Genomic DNA, 15,632 nt, shown 5'->3' with positions numbered 1-15,632 from the left:
TTTAGCCCAATGGCCAAAATAGGCAGTGGCTCATCAAGTTTGATTGAGCAACAGTCATTCAACTTAAGCGTCACTTCCGGGCAACCAAAAGGAGAGCCATAATAAGTAAAGCGCGCGCACTCAAAGCACACAAATGTTTAGAAAGGAGAAAAGAGGGAGCTGAAGAAGAGGAAGAGCGAGGAAGAGTAGAAAGTCTGACAGCGCCATATACAAAGACAGTCTGTTTATTTACGCCGCATCGTATGTAGAAGCTTACATATGGACGCCTCCAGCAGCAGCAGCAGCTGGAAGGGAGCTGCTCCGGTTGCTGTTGTTCTTCTTGTTGTTGTTGTTATTGTTGTTGTTGCCTCCATACGGCGGGGCACATATCACACATGTTGTTCCGAGTACACACGTATGTTGCCTGCAAGCGATAGCGTCAACGTCGCTCGATGCTCGACGTTCAACGCTGCCGCCATTTTCGTTCTTTTTTTCCTCTCTGTGTTTTTTGGCAGCAATCTTGGGCAGCAATCGCAGTCGACACATATGTGCTATTTTCATGTGCAACCCGCCACAGCCACAGCCATTGTGCAGCCCCAATCAACAGAACTCAACTCGACTCCATTTTGGTTTTTGCCATTGGCGCTCACTGCCCACAACACGCAAAAAACACGCCCCTTTGCATGTGAGGCGCATGCCCAGCATGTTTGTCCCCCATTTTCGAAAATTCGATATCGAATTTCGAACTGCCACATTTAATATTACGTTGTGTTGCGCTCTCGCGGCAGACGCAGCTGCTTAGTGTCCAAGTGGTTGATGGCTGACACTTGACGGACGGTTTTGTAATCAAAACTAGATAAGATTTGCAACAATAACAAAATGACAAGTGCACAACAAAACAAAAAACAAAAAGAGAGGGAGAATGAACGTCTCTGACCACAAATCCCGGTGCGGAATCAGAAGCGCGTTAAATTGAAACTTGGGATTTCACGCAGCTTAAGTTTTTTAGCAATTATGTGAAGTGCTGCGGCACAGTGAGAGATCATCAAACAAAAAGCAGGCGTTAACACTTGTCAGCCACGAGACAGGAATATGTCACCTGCGAAACTAGAGTTGGAGTTGGAGTTGGAGTCGGAGTTGGACAGTTGCAAAGCAAATTCAATCAACAGCCAATGGCAAGCACACTCTATAAATCTCACACACACTTATAAATCTCATATTTATGGTCCGAACCCAACACAAAAGTCGATTAGCATGCCGCATGCCCCTGGGGGAGGCAACAACCCAAGCCAAACCAAACCAAATACAAATAGGCAAACGCAGGTAATCGCATTTCAGAACGGTTTTACCTCCCTCTAAAAAATAAAAAAATAAAGGAAAACAAACCAATTTTCAACCCCTACCGAAAAACTTTCGTGTTGAAAATCTGCTGAAACACAATGAAAATATTTTGCCATCCACAGCTACAGAGGTGAGCGGGGGAGGAAAGCGACGAGCTGTGACAAGTACAAGCCACTTGTGCGTTGATGATAATTTTTACATTTTTGGGAACAGACATCCGAGAGAGAGATAGAGAAGGAGAGGAAGGGGAAGGGGAGGTATATGGGTTGTGGCGTGTCCAGTTTTGAGCTGCAGATATCTGAAATCGGCTTATGTCGCCTGCATTGTGCTGACAATGCTGAAGGAGCTTTTGTTTTAAAGGCAGACAGAGAGCAGCAAGAGAAGCCCGGGGGAGGGAAGAGAAGAGGGGAAACCTGTGCGACCAGGCATTTCATGATTTATGCCCAGTTTTAAATTAAAAGCAATCAATTTGAAATATGGAACCCCAAAAAGAGTTTAGGCTGCAAGAAAGTTGCCAGATAAGTTAAACTTCACAAATGAAACATGGCAATAGACGCTTTTACTTATCAAACAAGTTATTCATTTAAATGGACGCACATTGATTATATTTTAATTGATTTATTTGCTTTGCAAAAGAGTTTTCTGGAAAGGGTTTCTTTTTAAATGTATTCAAGAACTTAAAATTCTTTGACTTGATCTATTTGGCAGCGATTAGGTAAGTTTATAATCTTAAAGATTCTAAATTTAATAAATGTTGAAATCATTCAAATTTAAAGGCGAAATTATTATGTAGTAATATAATAAGAAGTTAGAAAGTCGAGTGTGTCCACAACCAAATTCCAATAAAACGATATTCTAAAATATTACCAAATTAATATTATATAACGAAAAAATAGAAAAATATACCGATGGCTATATTCGGAATATCAATACAGGAAGAAAGTCAGCAAAATGAACTTGAAATTTTAAGGATTAAGATTAGTGAATTTTGTAGGTAAAAAAATAAATAAATCATGCAAAACAAATTCAACTATATTAATTTGCAATAATATAAAGAAATGAAAGTGACCGGCAGAAAATGGGTAATCCAAAAATTATTAAGCTAAACTACAGATAAATAAATAACATGGAATAGAAATTCAAAAAGCATAAATCTGTACAACAAAATTTAAAACTCTAAAAGCATAATTTCAAGACAGTTCACTCTTACTAAAATTTCAAATAAACTCAACAATGCGTAATATATGAAATCAATTCCTTTACATTCGTTAGTGTCAATCTACAATTGATCTTAAGAATATTAAACAAATTACAAAATACATTAATTAAAAAGAAACTACAGACAACGTTTGTTCTGTCCCATGAAACACTGTACACCAATCCAAATCTTAAAAATATTACAGAGCTAAGAAATGAGCATTAGCCTTAGGATTACTAATGAGCAGAAACATTAAAAAATTCAATTATGTCAAACATTCAGGTATTATCTTGATGCATTCTACTTGGCTAATGAGGCGAATTTCAGCCAGAGCACGACTAAAGATATATATATATATAGAGAGAGAGAGATAGAATAATAGAGTAATAGAGGAAGAAATGTAAGCGATGTTATCCACTGAGAAAGCCGCAACAAAAAAGCTAAAGAAGTCAAGGACTAAAGTGAAATCAATTAAAATTTATCACTTTATTTTCATTAAGACACAAAAGCCGCAAAGCAGCATCGTTGCTACTGATGCTGATGTCCCCAAGGTGCAATTCGTTATCAATTTGCGGAGGACAATGGCGGACAGGATGTGGCTTGACTGTAATTTGTCCTGCCGTCGTCGTCGACGTTGTAGTTTTGTTATCGGCTGGAGGAAGACAATAAAATGCCACAACGTTTGTCGCTTTAAATAATAAAAACATTTGATTTGCCAAAAGCGGCACGTGCCAGAAGGACTCACCGAGTCCTTCAGACTGGCAATGCGCAACCAAATCGCAGATAAAGCTGCTCAGTAAATTAATGGCCGACACGTGTCCTTGACACTGCCACAAAGCCAAAGCAAAGCTAAGCAGTTAGCACTGAGCTGTGATTGGGTTTTGGGGATTGGCCAGGCTGATGTCCTCACTGGGTGGTCTGCAAGTGTCCAGGACATGCTCAACAAATTATCGACTCAACTCTCTCTCATATGTGAGCGACTGATAATTGAGGCGTAAATGTTGACACACGTCCACCAACAACCAGCAACATTGTCGCCCTCAACTTGCAACTTCCAACTCGACAAATGAATTTTTATGAAGTTGTGACAATTGCTTCGGATTTACGAGTCCATTGAGACCAGTTTATTTCGAGTCCCTTTTATGGTGGCAAGCTCCAAACATAGTTGCTGATAACCCTATTAAAGTTTTATGCCACATGTAAAGCCAACCAAAGTAAGCGCATCATTTGTCGACTGCATAAAAAGTTAATAAGCTTCTCCATTCTGTGTGCAATGCATAAAACAATGAAGTTCACACAAACAATGGCTGCGTTTGATTTTCCAGCTGATGAGTTGGTTTCAAAGTGCCCAACCACAAACCTTTGACCATATGCGATAAAAAAAATCAGGGGAGGAAACACGGATTGTGGCAATCCTCTTTTCAATGTGTGCGAATGGATAAACATAATCGATGTTAAATAAATGAATAATTAAGGTTTGATTTCAATGTGATATAGCCACGAATGAGTTGTTGAATCTTATTTTGTGGGTACATAGCCAAGTTCTTGTTAAAATAAATAAAAAAATATGAATGAATTTTCCTCATAAATAGAATTTGAATTTGGAATATTTGTTAAGGATTGAGTATAATGAATTTTAATGGCACCAAGTAGCGCTTCATTCATGAGAAGAAAAATATATACATAAACTTTATAAATATAGTAGGCATACAAATTCATACGAACAATCCAGGATCCATTAAATAAAACTTACTGTCCCACAAAAATGTTCTTACTAGGAAATAAAATAAACTAATATCTAGCTTTGTCGCTATGATAACATTAGAGAAATAAAATAAAATACAACAAAAATAAAATGATTTGGATTACATTTTTAAAAATACTTAGAAGCAATTAAGAATTCTATTATTTTTATTTTATTTCTAATCAATAGATATATTAAACTACACACTTATCCAGTAGAATGTATTTTTTAGGACCATATATCTATATGTCGTACATTTTTTTTAACTGCAAGTAGGACGTATTTTTTATCTTTATTTAAAAACGGACAACAAAATACTTAAGACAGTTAAAATTCATTCTAGTGTATAAATGAAATCATATTTTCTTTTAATTGTACATTATTTATATGTTGACTTTATTGGTCATGTTTCATATATAAGCACTAAATTAATTTTATTATTTAAAATACATAGGTAAGCAACCCATATTTTATGTTTTATTTGGTACTTTCTTAAACTTTACATTAATTTATTTTCAATTATAATTTTTTTATTTTTATATATTTTATCCCTCGCTTAGACATTATTCTATAGAATTAATTTTCGAGCTTGAAAAGTTAGTAGTTAGTAGTCCGTAGTTGTGCTTTATCTATGATATGTTGAACAACCACAATTAATCTACCCCTTTTATTTGCAACAACTGCAGGGTATGCGAAAATGAAAAGTGACACCACAAAAGCTGCCCTGTTTGTAGCTGATGAGAAGGGACAACAGACATATGGCCACTTGGCCGCATTGGTAAATCAGTGAAGGATATGCTAACAACAAGACAATTGCGAAATAACCACAGGACATGCACTTGAACGCATCTTGTGTGTGTGATTGGAACAGGATGTGTGTACGAAAGAGTTGTCAAGGTGGATGATGAATGTACATAAGTAACCCATTCAGTTTCAGCTTTGATCGTTGATTGGAGTTGGACATGGGCCACTCGAGGCGCAGCTGTGACACTGATTGATGATGAGCCAATGGGGCCATGAATGCCCATAAACAGCTTTGTATATTCCGCATCAGCGATTGCATTAATCGACTTCTGTCCGAGAGGGGAATACAAAAAAAAGGGGGGAATGCTGTGCGCAACTATATAATGGGTGTCAACTGCGGGTGAGCATAAAAAATAATGACCAGCAGAGATAAAAATATATTTTATGTTATTGCTCCACTTCGCCAATTTCAGTGGCAGCAGCCACAAACAATATTTAAATTTTTCAAAAGTTCCAAGTGTACCAGTTAAATGAAGCAGAAGCAAGATTGTCGCCACATCCCTTGCCCCCATCTCACTTGCCCCAAAGGGCGAACGGAAAAGAGAATGAAAAACAAACGACAGCACAAACTAGAGTAGAGTATTTTTGGGGAGTGGACACGCCCACTCAGCTGCAACGCCCTGGCAATCGAATTTGGAAATTGATACACAAAGAGAAGGAGAGAAATATATATGTGTTATGTACTATGTGGACACTATCATAGTATAAATAAATCATAAATCAATAGTAGCCAGGACATCCCTAGTGTCCTTCTTGCTGGCCAAGCAGCAGCTAATGATGTCTTAAAAAACGATTTTTCCGTTCGAGCAATGTCACAAAACGAGGGCAATTGATGTCCTCAGGTCAAACGCATTAACAAAATTGCCGATTCAGCTGCCAGCTCTTTATATCACTGAGTGTGTGAAAGTGTGTGTGTGTGTGTGTAGCTGGGAAATTGAATTTCCACCGGCACGCTAAGTGTCGACTGCTGCTGGCAACAATATTCTTCTTTTGCAAATCGGCTTTAAGTCATGAAAAATAATAGACAACCCCCAAACACGGTCTCAAACGTCGAGAGACGAGACGAGCGTAGTAAAAAGCAGATTGCGAGGCGCGTCAGCAGCCAAGAAATAAAGAAAAAAATAACCGATTGTGGAACACATGCTGTGCCGCATATGACGACGACGATGTGGATGTCGCTTATCAACTGGCAAACACGCCTGGGAGTTGCTTGGGTGGGCAACACGCAACATGTGAAACTCTCTCGCAACTTAAATAGATACAAGAAGTATACAAAGTATATTCAACTTACCAACGAGCACAAAATAGGGTAGAGTAGAGTACAACTTAATATTATTTTAGATGGCAACACGAAGCGTTCTCTAGGCCAACTCCATGTCGCCGGGTATTTCCGAGTCCTCGATGCTGCGTGTCGCCGGTATATAAACCTTGAACGCAAACTTCGACTTGACAAAGGAGCCGGTGTTCAACACCGTGCAGCCATGTTGAGTACTAACAAAACTCTGACACGAATCGCGCCATGACAATGAGATCGGGCAAGGGGTAAAGCCACAGTGCGGGATCGTAATCCCAGTGCACGGGCATCGCAATGGGATGTATGGGCACCAGATGATTCTGACAGACAAGCGTGCGTGCAAAATGCTGTTCAATGTGCTCGGTGTCTGGCGGGAAATGCAACGTGTTCCGGCAAAACTTGGCCATCAAATCCAGACGACACACCACAATCTGTTGGGTGCAATACTGCAGCCGGCAAGGATTCGTGGCCAATTGGGTGCGTGGCCAGGCCTTGAGCAGACCAGCGGCCAAGCATTCTGGTAGTGGAGCACGTGGAAATATGTTGGGTGCAGTGGGATCCTCGGTCGAAGGCACCAGTATGATATCCGTTTGCTTTTTCAACTGCTCACAACCAGCGGCCAAAGCACCCAGCGCATCCAAGTGATGACGCAGCTCGTGATGATTGCGTGTGCTCGCGGTAAACGGACCCATGAGCACAATAGCCTGAGGTGGACACGAATCATAGCCCACAAAGAGTTGACGTAGTTTCTCCATCACTACAGGTAAATCAAGACGCACATCGGAGAGAAATACGAGTGTAGTCTCTGTATTTGTTCGCTCCAATTCCTGCAGACGCGGTGAATATTTTAGCAGCTTGGCGGACTCGCCGCCCCAAGTGTTTCCAGTTCCAAAGAAGGCACGACTGCTGCTCGCCACCTCAGCGGGTGGAAAGCCCAGACCATCAACTGTAAAGCACACAATTGGATTATTTAGCGGAATATGCCGTCGATCTCATACTAACCCTTGAGCACACCATTCGCATAGCTGCCCTCGGCGAGCACAAAGCAACCCTCGCAAAAGAAGCCAGCATGAAAGCGAGCGCCACTCAGATCGAGTTGCACGCTGCCCGTTGGATCTTCCACATAGAATTTACCCTCCTTAAGCTGGGTAAGCAAGCCCAGCACCACAGCTTCCTTCATATTCGAGGTGGCCAACAAATTCTCAGCATACTGCAATTTGAATTTCTTCGTCTGTGCTTCAGCTGCAACTCCATCTTGTATGACAGCGGGTGCGAAGAGATCGTGTCGCAGGGTTTTCTGCAACAACATGGCATAGCGCTGCTGCAGATAATCCGATTTCATGCGAGGTTGGGTGAGGAGGCGTCTTGGTTGCGTATCCCGCTCAAATTTCTTGATTCGCGTATTGTAGCGATAGCGAGGCACAGTGAAGGCATCGATGACCGAAAATACGGTTTCACCTTCGTCCAGGCCAACGCGATTTAACTCGTTAATGGCTTTTTCTAGTGATTCCCGTTCGACGTGGGGGGTTGATAGTTTTTGTCCCTGTAGATTCTCTGTAATGACCGTCATCCATTTTTCGCGCTCGGCGGGCTCAAAGGGTATCAGCTGCTCCGCGAGAAAGTTGCTGTTCTCGGAACGTATAAGAAAACCGCACAACTTAAATGAAGTTGTAATGCGTTTGCGCAACTGCGCCAATTCATCCATGGCTTTTAATTTGCAATAATAATATAAACCGCACAACTTGTTGCTCTTAATAAATATTTGTTACTTTGGCGCCAAATGAACTTGTGAGTGAGTGAACCGAACCATGAACCAACGATGTATCGATAGTTTTGGAGCAGCATATAATATCCGTTGGGGTGGCTAGTCGATAAATTAGTTCGTTACATTATTTATCGTTTTTAAATTTATCGTTTTTCTAATACTTTAAGTAGGCGCCAAATAGAATTTTTTAAATGGAAGGAAATCGAGCGCCAGCAAGTAAAGATAAAGAAAACTGCTTAAGCTTTGATGAATTCCTACCCTATATGGGAGAGTTTGGCTTGTATCAAAAACGCCTAGTAGTCTATTTGATACCATTCTTCTTCCTTTGGGCTTTTATCTACTTTACGCAAATCTTTTTAATCGTTGTGCCAAATGATCATTGGTGTCGCATTGCCGAACTGCAAGATCTATCAAAAGAAGAGCAACTGAAGCTAGGCATACCCAAAGTAAAAGACGAATACAATAAATGTTTTATGTACGATACAAACTACACGGAAGCATTAGACAGAAACTTAACCACAGCAGATGAAAATTGGCCACAGAAACCATGCAAGGTTTGGATTTACGACAAGGAGCAAGTGCCTTACGAGTCCATTGCCACACAGTACAACTGGGTGTGCCAAAATGATCATCTCGGTCCTTATTCGGTTACCATTTACTTTCTGGGTTCTATTGTAGGCGGCCTTATCTTCGGTTATGCTGCAGATCATTGGGGACGTTTGCCAGCTGTCATGTTGAGCAATCTTTGTGCTCTCATTGGAGGTCTTCTGAGCGCCTTTTGTAACAGTTTCCTTTGGTTTTCCATCACTAGATTTGTTGTGGGTCTGGCACTCAATAACTGTTGTATTCCCGTGTATGTTCTAAGTGAGTTTAAAGTTGCGTACTATATTTATTTTATTTGTTTCTAATATGAGTACAGTGATGGAATGCCTGCCTTCAAAGTATCGACCCGCAGTAACAAATTTCTCATTGACTATCTGCTTTCTGCCTGCTGCTTGTTTGCTGCCTTGGATTGCATTATGGTGCAATAACTGGCGTTTATTAGCTATTGTGACTTCAGCTCCCCTTGTCATTTGTCTGTTAATGTACTTTTGCTTACAAGAATCCCCCAGGTAAGAATACTAACTTTGAAAATTAATGTCTACTCATTATAAAGTCTCTTTTTAGATGGTTAATAAGCATTGGTAAAATGGCTAAAGCTATGAAAATTATAGAATATATTGCTAAGGTAAACGGCAAAGAAATTTCAAAGGAACTAATAACTACATTCGAAAAATGCTGCATATTAGCTTACAATGAAGAAAAACAAGGGAAACAATACACTCTACTAGACTTGTTCAGAAGTTATCGAATGTGTTTTATAACATTGGATTTAGTTATTATTTGGATGATCACTGCATTGGTTTACGATGCACATGTTAGAGCTATTATTGAGATTGGACCGGATATATTTATTACCTTTTCAGTGGCCAGTGCAATGGAATTGCCTGCCTGCCTAGTTCCATTCTTTTTTCTAGATTTTGTAGGACGCAAATGCATGTGCTTATTCGCATTTATTGGATGCGCAGTCGGTAGCTTAATTGCTGCATTACTTCGGATTAAATGGCAAATAGCAGTGACTGCCATTTTTGGTAGATTTTGTGCAACAATCACATTTAATATTGGAGTTCAGTGGGCTGCCGAAATACTTCCTACTGTGGTGCGTGGACAGGGCATTGCATTCATACAAATTATGGGATTTGTTTCATCACTACTGTCTCCATTTGTTGTGTACACCAAGATTTATTCACCTTCGGCTCCAATGGCAATCATTGCAGCGCTCTCTATTTGCGCTGCAGTGTTTGTTTTATTTTTACCAGACACTACAAGGAGTGTTTTGCCACAGATACCTGAGGATACAGAAGCACTTTCAAAGAATCAAAATATATATGTATTAAAAAAAAAATAAAATACCCATTAATTTGAATTCAAATTTGATTACGGTGAAATTTTATTCCATTGTACAACACTGTTAGCAACCGATAACGCAATTATTTATCGAGTGTGACCATTTCGAATTTGAAACAATATATAAACTCTGAAGCACATTATTGTGCATATTTATTAATTTAATCAATTTAAAATATAAATTTAATGAATTTTTAAAATTACGGCTTTTGTACACATTATCGCATCACTTAAAGAGTGTGGCCATGCATGCTGGTATATTTTAGTATATTTTTCCGAGTGAAATATTTTTCAAAATTCTACTAGCGGTCACGCATGTACAGCACGTGTATAAATATCAAAAGGAGTTGAATTGCTGTTTATTTCCCACAAAATGGATGTAGTTAAAGCGGTTTTAGAGAAACATCAAAATGAATTGGATAAATATAAACCAATCACAGTCGAAAAGCACCTGGAATGCCGTTTAGATGTTGGCACACTACTCATCACAGACCCCAATGATTTGGAGGACCGGCAGCTGGCGTAAGTAGCAAACATGAGGCTTCAATAGACATCGAAATGAAATAAAAACTCTTTTTAGCAACGACAAAGAAGAGTATTTGGCTGCTTTAACCCGCGACAATACACAACTGCTGGTAAATGCCATCTGGGAGCTCCCTACAGAGCGTGTGGACGAGAGCATCGTGGCTAAGTTGCCGGAGCCAACAACAGTTCTGCCGCGTCTACGTAAACCTCCAGGCCCGCGTCCATTGACCAAATGGGAGCAGTTCGCCAAGGAGAAGGGAATCACAAAGAAGAAGAAGGACAAGAAGACTTATGATGATGTGTTAGACGTAAGTACAATAGAAAGTACTTCAATTCTTGAGCTAATTTTTCTTCTTTCACATAGAAATGGGTACCCACGTATGGCTTCAAACGTGCCGAGGCTGAGAAAGATAAGGAATGGGTGTTGGAGGTGCCACAAAATGCCGATCCCAATACAGACATGTTCCAAAAGAAGATCGACTTGCGCAACGAAAAGGTGGCCAAAAACGAGATTCAGCGCATGAAGAACATTGTGCGCGCGAAGAAAATGGATGTGCCACGCAGTGGTTACCTAGGTCCTGAGGCTGCATCATCGAATCAACTGCTAACCGCGGTGACGGTGGCGAAATCCTCAACAGCATCGGTGGGCAAATTCCAGAGTAAGCTGCCCAAGGAGAAGGAGGCGCGTGGTCTGGGCGTTAAGGAGCTGATACCGGGTGGCAAACGCAAGGCATCGCATATCTCAGCACAGCCGGAGCGCGAGGCTAATTTGGACCTCATCAAGAGTGTGCTGAACAAGAAGCCCAAACTGGATGTAGAGAAGGCGATACAGCTGCAAAAGCAGGACGAGCGATTGGAGTAAGTGCAGCAGACAGTCGAGTATATCATAGATGTATGTTTTAATTTGATTAATTTGCTTTTGCAGACGTGAAGCAGAAGGCAATAAACCTGCTAAGAAGGGCAAGAAGGGCGGCGGCAAAGGCAGCCGCAAGGCGGTGGGCAAGAAGCCCAAAGGTCATCAGGGACAGCGTGCGCCTGGCAAAAAGGGACAAGCTGGCCGCAAACGTCGTTGAGTAAACCACTTCCACGTTGTAACTAGTAGATTTTTTAATAACCAACAATTTACACGATAAATACAAATGATAATATTTAAGCAACTTTCACAAAACACATTTGTTAAATCTATCCACGATGGAAACGCAAATCCACTGGAGCCGTATGACGCTTCAGATACTCGTAGACGAAGCTGCGAAAAACGCGATTAAAGTAACGTATCGAAGGATAATGCAGATTTGCAGCATTATCTCTGGGTGTGTGCCAAACGTCTGGGAAAGGCGTAGCAATCAAATGCAAAATGGGCACATTCTCCTCCAGGAATGGACGATGATCGTCGTCGACTAAACCGCCAGCTGGCCGATTCAAAAACATACGATTATTGCCCTTCAGATGACCAGCAGAACGCAGTGATTGTTCAATCTGCACTAAACTGGAGTGTAGACCATGTGTGTTCTCATAAAAACTAGAAAATTTCGGATTACGGGCTCCAATCAAATCAAGCAACACAAGCACTTCCTAAAAGTAGAAAGAATTTTTAGTAAATTGTAACGTTCTTTTTTTAAGAAACTTACAATCCGATCAATGTAACGTTGACCCAGATTAGCTTGTCCACTGCGCGCCAGTTTCTTAGCTAAGTGTCTGGAACCATAAACTGAGTCGCTATTTGTCCAGTCCTTAAAAGCCTCCTCACCGTCAAAGAAGATCAGCTGAAAGAGAATTTTTCGAATCATTTGAAGTTTAGTGAAGATCGTCATTTCTTTGAACAATTTTATGCAAGCGCAAATTAAATTGCAACGCACGACTTTCAAAAATTGTTAGCGATTTTATTGCTTCAATTAAATTGCATGATCAGTTTGCGATGTTTCTATGTCGGTTATATGAAAATACATTTTCGACATGTTTCTGATTTCTTTAGGTATTTAAAAATGATTAGGCTATATTACAAATTGAATTTTAAAATTACTAAATTTTCATGATCGGTTTTACAATTATGAGTCAAATTATCACGATCAGTTTATTGGTAATATTGATATGAATGATACATTTTTTAAGTGTTTTTTTGAATGGAATATTCTTTAAACAGACCATGATGATGATGATGATATACTCTATAATATACTCGACTATATACTCAAGGTTCTTTTTCCCTATCACCATTGAATAAATTAGTATGTGTTGGGTTTCCCCCTCATCTGACTCACCATAAGTCCAAGATCACGACGATTGCGGAATTGCTGCAGCAGATAAGTGTTGAGCGTCTTCGCGGTATTCAAGAGAATGGCACAGGGAACAGCTGAGTCGGTGGCACCGACGAAACCCGGATCATTTGGAAAGTACTTGCTGTCGTAGTGGCAGGCAAGGGCCAAAAAGTTCTCCGCCTGCGGATTTATGTAGCCAATCACATTGGCGAACGTGAGCTCGCCCAACACTGGGACACGCTGCTTGAACTCATCGACTTCCGTTTGAAAGCCAAGGCCATTGAGAGAGTTGACCAGATAATTGCGAACCTGCTCATGTCCACGACTGCCGACGACGCGTGGCACCAAGATCGCAGACAGACTGCTATTGAAATGCGTCTCATCGTCATCCCAGTGCGTTGTATCAAACTGTTGATAAAAACAAAGAGATCGAAGGGTGTTACACATTTGGCTCGTGACTCAGCATACAACATTTCCATGTTGTTACTTTTAACGTCTTACGCTGGCTTGCTGCTGCTGCTGCTGTTGTTGGGCCTGCGTATAATCAGTTGCAAGCGCACAGATCGTAACTGTAAGCAATAAAAGGCGCGACACTAACAGCGACATGTTCCCAATCTTGATCTCAACACAGCGATGTGTGACGGCGAACTGAATTGACGTTTTGTATTGAATCGCGCTCTCTGTTCGTGCAAAGTGCGCCGTGTTGTTGTGTTGTTAACGATCTGTACAGACAGCTGTTGTTGTCTGCAGTTGTTGTTTTGTTTTGCGGTTCCTCATGGCGCGCAAACTAACTCTCACCCACACACCTACATACAAATGTACATGCATACAATATATGTATGCGCGCAGCGAAAGCTTTCGGCCTTCACATCCGCATACAGTTTGAGTAAAGCTTTGAGTGCGCGCCTCCATAACAAATACTTAAAAGTTTCACTGCTCTGTTCAGCTCATTTACATGAGCAGCTTACAAAAAGCTTTGCCTTGGCATATTTTCAAATGTATGTTAAGCGCTAAGCTTAAAAGTTTTAAACTGCACGTAGCTCGTGGTTGCATGTAGTGCGAAGTGCCTAAGTAGAACTTTCAATAAAGACCACTAGCCATATAATATGAAATGAAACCAAAATATAATTAGGGCAAATCGAAATATTTACTGTTGAACAAATAACAATATAATTGTTCATGATCTCTATTTAAACGGGTAACCTACTTATTTCATCTGAATGGTTGTGCAAATATTCATAAACAAAATGCGTAATTATTAGATTCATATTACGTATCGTTGGAAAGTGAAGATTTCTAAGGTTATCAGAGTCGGTGTGCCAGACTTCTGGAAAAGTGTGAGGCACAATATGCATTACAGGCACGCCTAAAAAGGTTGTCAATATTTAAGATCAACTAAAAATATTTAACAACAATGGATCATACGCACCCTCCATGAGAAATGGATAGTGATCATCTTCAATGTCGCTGTCATGATCCTTCAGCTTATGGAATAACTGATGAGAGTTGCTCAATCTACCAGCTTCCCTTAGATGTTGCTCAATATCTGCCAGACGACTGTGCAACTCAAAGGTGTTCTCATAATGACTCATGTAGATTTGATTAGGTGCGCCAATCAAATTAAAAGCAATGACAAGTTCCTACGAATTATCTTTTGTTAAATATCTTATCTTCTGTATGATATCTATGGATTTAAACTGTAAGAAACTCACAATGCTCTGCAAAGGAATTAACTCCGTTTCTGCAAAATGTCGTGATCCATTTAGTGAATTAAAATCGTCGATTACTTCCTCAAAGGACTCATGACCATCAAACAATACCAGCTATAAATCAAATTAATATAGATAAATACTATGTATGTGTTTATAGATAGTGATAATAATAGTTTCTTACCAACAAACCAATATCCGTTCGCTTTTTGAATTCTCCCAATAGGTAAGAATTTAAATTTTTAATCACAGTTAGAAGCATTGCACAAGAAACGGCGCCATCTGTGGCACCTACATAAATTTCGTGATCTGCTATGTATTTCGAGTCGTAGTGACAACAGAGCATTAAATAATTTGTTGCCTGCGTATTCATGATGCCCAACATATTGATAAACTTCATCCCATCCAAATGCTCATCATGTATCGTGGTGAAACCCAATTCTTTCAGAGTATCGGTAAGGAAGTTACTTACTCTAGAATGTCCAATACTTCCAGGAAAACGTTGTCTTAATAGTTTTTCAAGCGTGGCATTAAAATATGTCTCATTGCTGACCATATTCGGCGGAGGTACATTTTTAATCCAAAGTATTAAATAATACTGGCAAATTACACCGAATGTAAGTAATATCAACAACAGGCGAACTTGTTCCGACATGGCAAAGTAAAAACTAATTTAAATATTTAAGTAGTATTGAATTTTATAAAAATGGTTACACATACAAGTATATTGTCTTAAATTGGCAAATCGAATGGGTTCGATGTGGAGAGCTTACAGAGAAAAAATTTCAAAGTTAAGAACGCGAAAAAAATAAATTCTTGAATATAGAAATTATTTTTATAATTTAATGTCGCATTGAAGTAATTACTTAAATGCCTACATTATTTATTAATTAATACATAAAAATAACTAAAAATGAAAAATAAATAAATAATAATATATTAGAAATTGATGCTTAGAACTGGAAATAAATTTGACTATACAATTAATTTATTATGTTATAATTATTTAATGTTAATAAAATCTGTAATTAAAATAACTTGATATGAATTTTTCTTAAAAAAAATATTACA

At 39.5% G+C, this 15,632-nt stretch overlaps 5 protein-coding genes across 6 annotated transcripts; 2 read left to right on the top strand and 3 right to left on the bottom strand.

Moving 5' to 3' along the window:
• Nucleotides 1-6,321: 6,321 nt before the first annotated feature.
• LOC117570094 (DNA polymerase epsilon subunit 2) lies at nucleotides 6,322-8,143 on the bottom strand. The gene is given in 3 exon segments (XM_034251546.2): nucleotides 6,322-6,580; nucleotides 6,582-7,306; nucleotides 7,363-8,143. Coding segments are annotated over 3 exon segments (1,581 nt in total). The 5' UTR covers nucleotides 8,066-8,143; the 3' UTR covers nucleotides 6,322-6,427.
• Nucleotides 8,144-8,244: 101 nt separating this feature from the next.
• On the top strand, nucleotides 8,245-10,004 carry LOC117570097 (carcinine transporter). Of its 2 annotated transcripts, none has more exons than XM_034251548.2 (3): nucleotides 8,245-8,978; nucleotides 9,045-9,237; nucleotides 9,293-10,004. In XM_034251548.2, the coding sequence occupies exons 1-2, from the start codon at nucleotides 8,317-8,319 to the stop codon at nucleotides 9,154-9,156; spliced, it is 774 nt and encodes a 257-aa protein (XP_034107439.1). In that variant the 5' UTR covers nucleotides 8,245-8,316; the 3' UTR covers nucleotides 9,157-9,237; nucleotides 9,293-10,004. The 2 variants fall into 2 exon arrangements, with proteins under 2 accessions (XP_034107439.1, XP_034107440.1); XM_034251549.2 differs by having other exon boundaries at nucleotides 8,245-8,989; nucleotides 9,068-9,237.
• A 364-nt stretch (nucleotides 10,005-10,368) lies between these two features.
• LOC117569874 (ribosome biogenesis regulatory protein homolog) lies at nucleotides 10,369-11,765 on the top strand. Its single transcript, XM_034251212.2, has 4 exons — nucleotides 10,369-10,594; nucleotides 10,653-10,905; nucleotides 10,962-11,455; nucleotides 11,523-11,765. The coding sequence occupies exons 1-4, from the start codon at nucleotides 10,446-10,448 to the stop codon at nucleotides 11,668-11,670; spliced, it is 1,044 nt and encodes a 347-aa protein (XP_034107103.1). The 5' UTR covers nucleotides 10,369-10,445; the 3' UTR covers nucleotides 11,671-11,765.
• Nucleotides 11,687-13,524, bottom strand: LOC117569875 (glutaminyl-peptide cyclotransferase). Its single transcript, XM_034251213.2, has 4 exons — nucleotides 13,354-13,524; nucleotides 12,856-13,260; nucleotides 12,226-12,360; nucleotides 11,687-12,169 (listed from the first exon to the last, which is right to left on the bottom strand). Exons 1-4 carry the CDS (start codon nucleotides 13,456-13,458, stop codon nucleotides 11,780-11,782), a joined length of 1,035 nt encoding a protein of 344 aa, XP_034107104.1. The 5' UTR covers nucleotides 13,459-13,524; the 3' UTR covers nucleotides 11,687-11,779.
• A 456-nt stretch (nucleotides 13,525-13,980) lies between these two features.
• On the bottom strand, nucleotides 13,981-15,215 carry LOC117569876 (glutaminyl-peptide cyclotransferase). The gene is made up of 4 exons (XM_034251214.2): nucleotides 14,746-15,215; nucleotides 14,565-14,675; nucleotides 14,282-14,492; nucleotides 13,981-14,218 (listed from the first exon to the last, which is right to left on the bottom strand). Exons 1-4 carry the CDS (start codon nucleotides 15,115-15,117, stop codon nucleotides 14,043-14,045), a joined length of 870 nt encoding a protein of 289 aa, XP_034107105.2. The 5' UTR covers nucleotides 15,118-15,215; the 3' UTR covers nucleotides 13,981-14,042.
• Nucleotides 15,216-15,632: the final 417 nt, after the last annotated feature.

This window comes from Drosophila albomicans, chromosome 3 (assembly GCF_009650485.2).
Source record: "Drosophila albomicans strain 15112-1751.03 chromosome 3, ASM965048v2, whole genome shotgun sequence".
NCBI lineage: Eukaryota > Metazoa > Arthropoda > Insecta > Diptera > Drosophilidae > Drosophila > Drosophila albomicans.
Note: the sequence above shows the minus strand (reverse complement) of the source record. Positions and strands in the feature narration are given on the sequence as shown.

Bases quoted from the DNA above. Each gene is read 5' to 3' on its own strand.
- LOC117570097 (XM_034251548.2), top strand. From the start codon at position 8,317: ATGGAAGGAAATCGAGCGCCAGCAAGTAAAGATAAAGAAAACTGCTTA. The intron at 8,979-9,044 runs GTATGTTCTAAG...ATATGAGTACAG, and splicing joins AATAACTGTTGTATTCCCGT to TGATGGAATGCCTGCCTTCA.
- LOC117569876 (XM_034251214.2), bottom strand. From the start codon at position 15,117: ATGGTCAGCAATGAGACATATTTTAATGCCACGCTTGAAAAACTATTA. The intron at 14,493-14,564 runs GTGAGTTTCTTA...GATAATTCGTAG, and splicing joins TAATTCCTTTGCAGAGCATT to GAACTTGTCATTGCTTTTAA. The intron at 14,219-14,281 runs GTGCGTATGATC...CAACCTTTTTAG, and splicing joins CTATCCATTTCTCATGGAGG to GCGTGCCTGTAATGCATATT.
- LOC117569874 (XM_034251212.2), top strand. From the start codon at position 10,446: ATGGATGTAGTTAAAGCGGTTTTAGAGAAACATCAAAATGAATTGGAT. The intron at 10,595-10,652 runs GTAAGTAGCAAA...AACTCTTTTTAG, and splicing joins TTGGAGGACCGGCAGCTGGC to CAACGACAAAGAAGAGTATT. The intron at 10,906-10,961 runs GTAAGTACAATA...TCTTTCACATAG, and splicing joins CTTATGATGATGTGTTAGAC to AAATGGGTACCCACGTATGG.
- LOC117569875 (XM_034251213.2), bottom strand. From the start codon at position 13,458: ATGTCGCTGTTAGTGTCGCGCCTTTTATTGCTTACAGTTACGATCTGT. The intron at 13,261-13,353 runs GTAAGACGTTAA...TTTTATCAACAG, and splicing joins AGCAGCAGCAGCAAGCCAGC to TTTGATACAACGCACTGGGA. The intron at 12,361-12,855 runs GTGAGTCAGATG...ATTCTCTTTCAG, and splicing joins GTCGTGATCTTGGACTTATG to CTGATCTTCTTTGACGGTGA.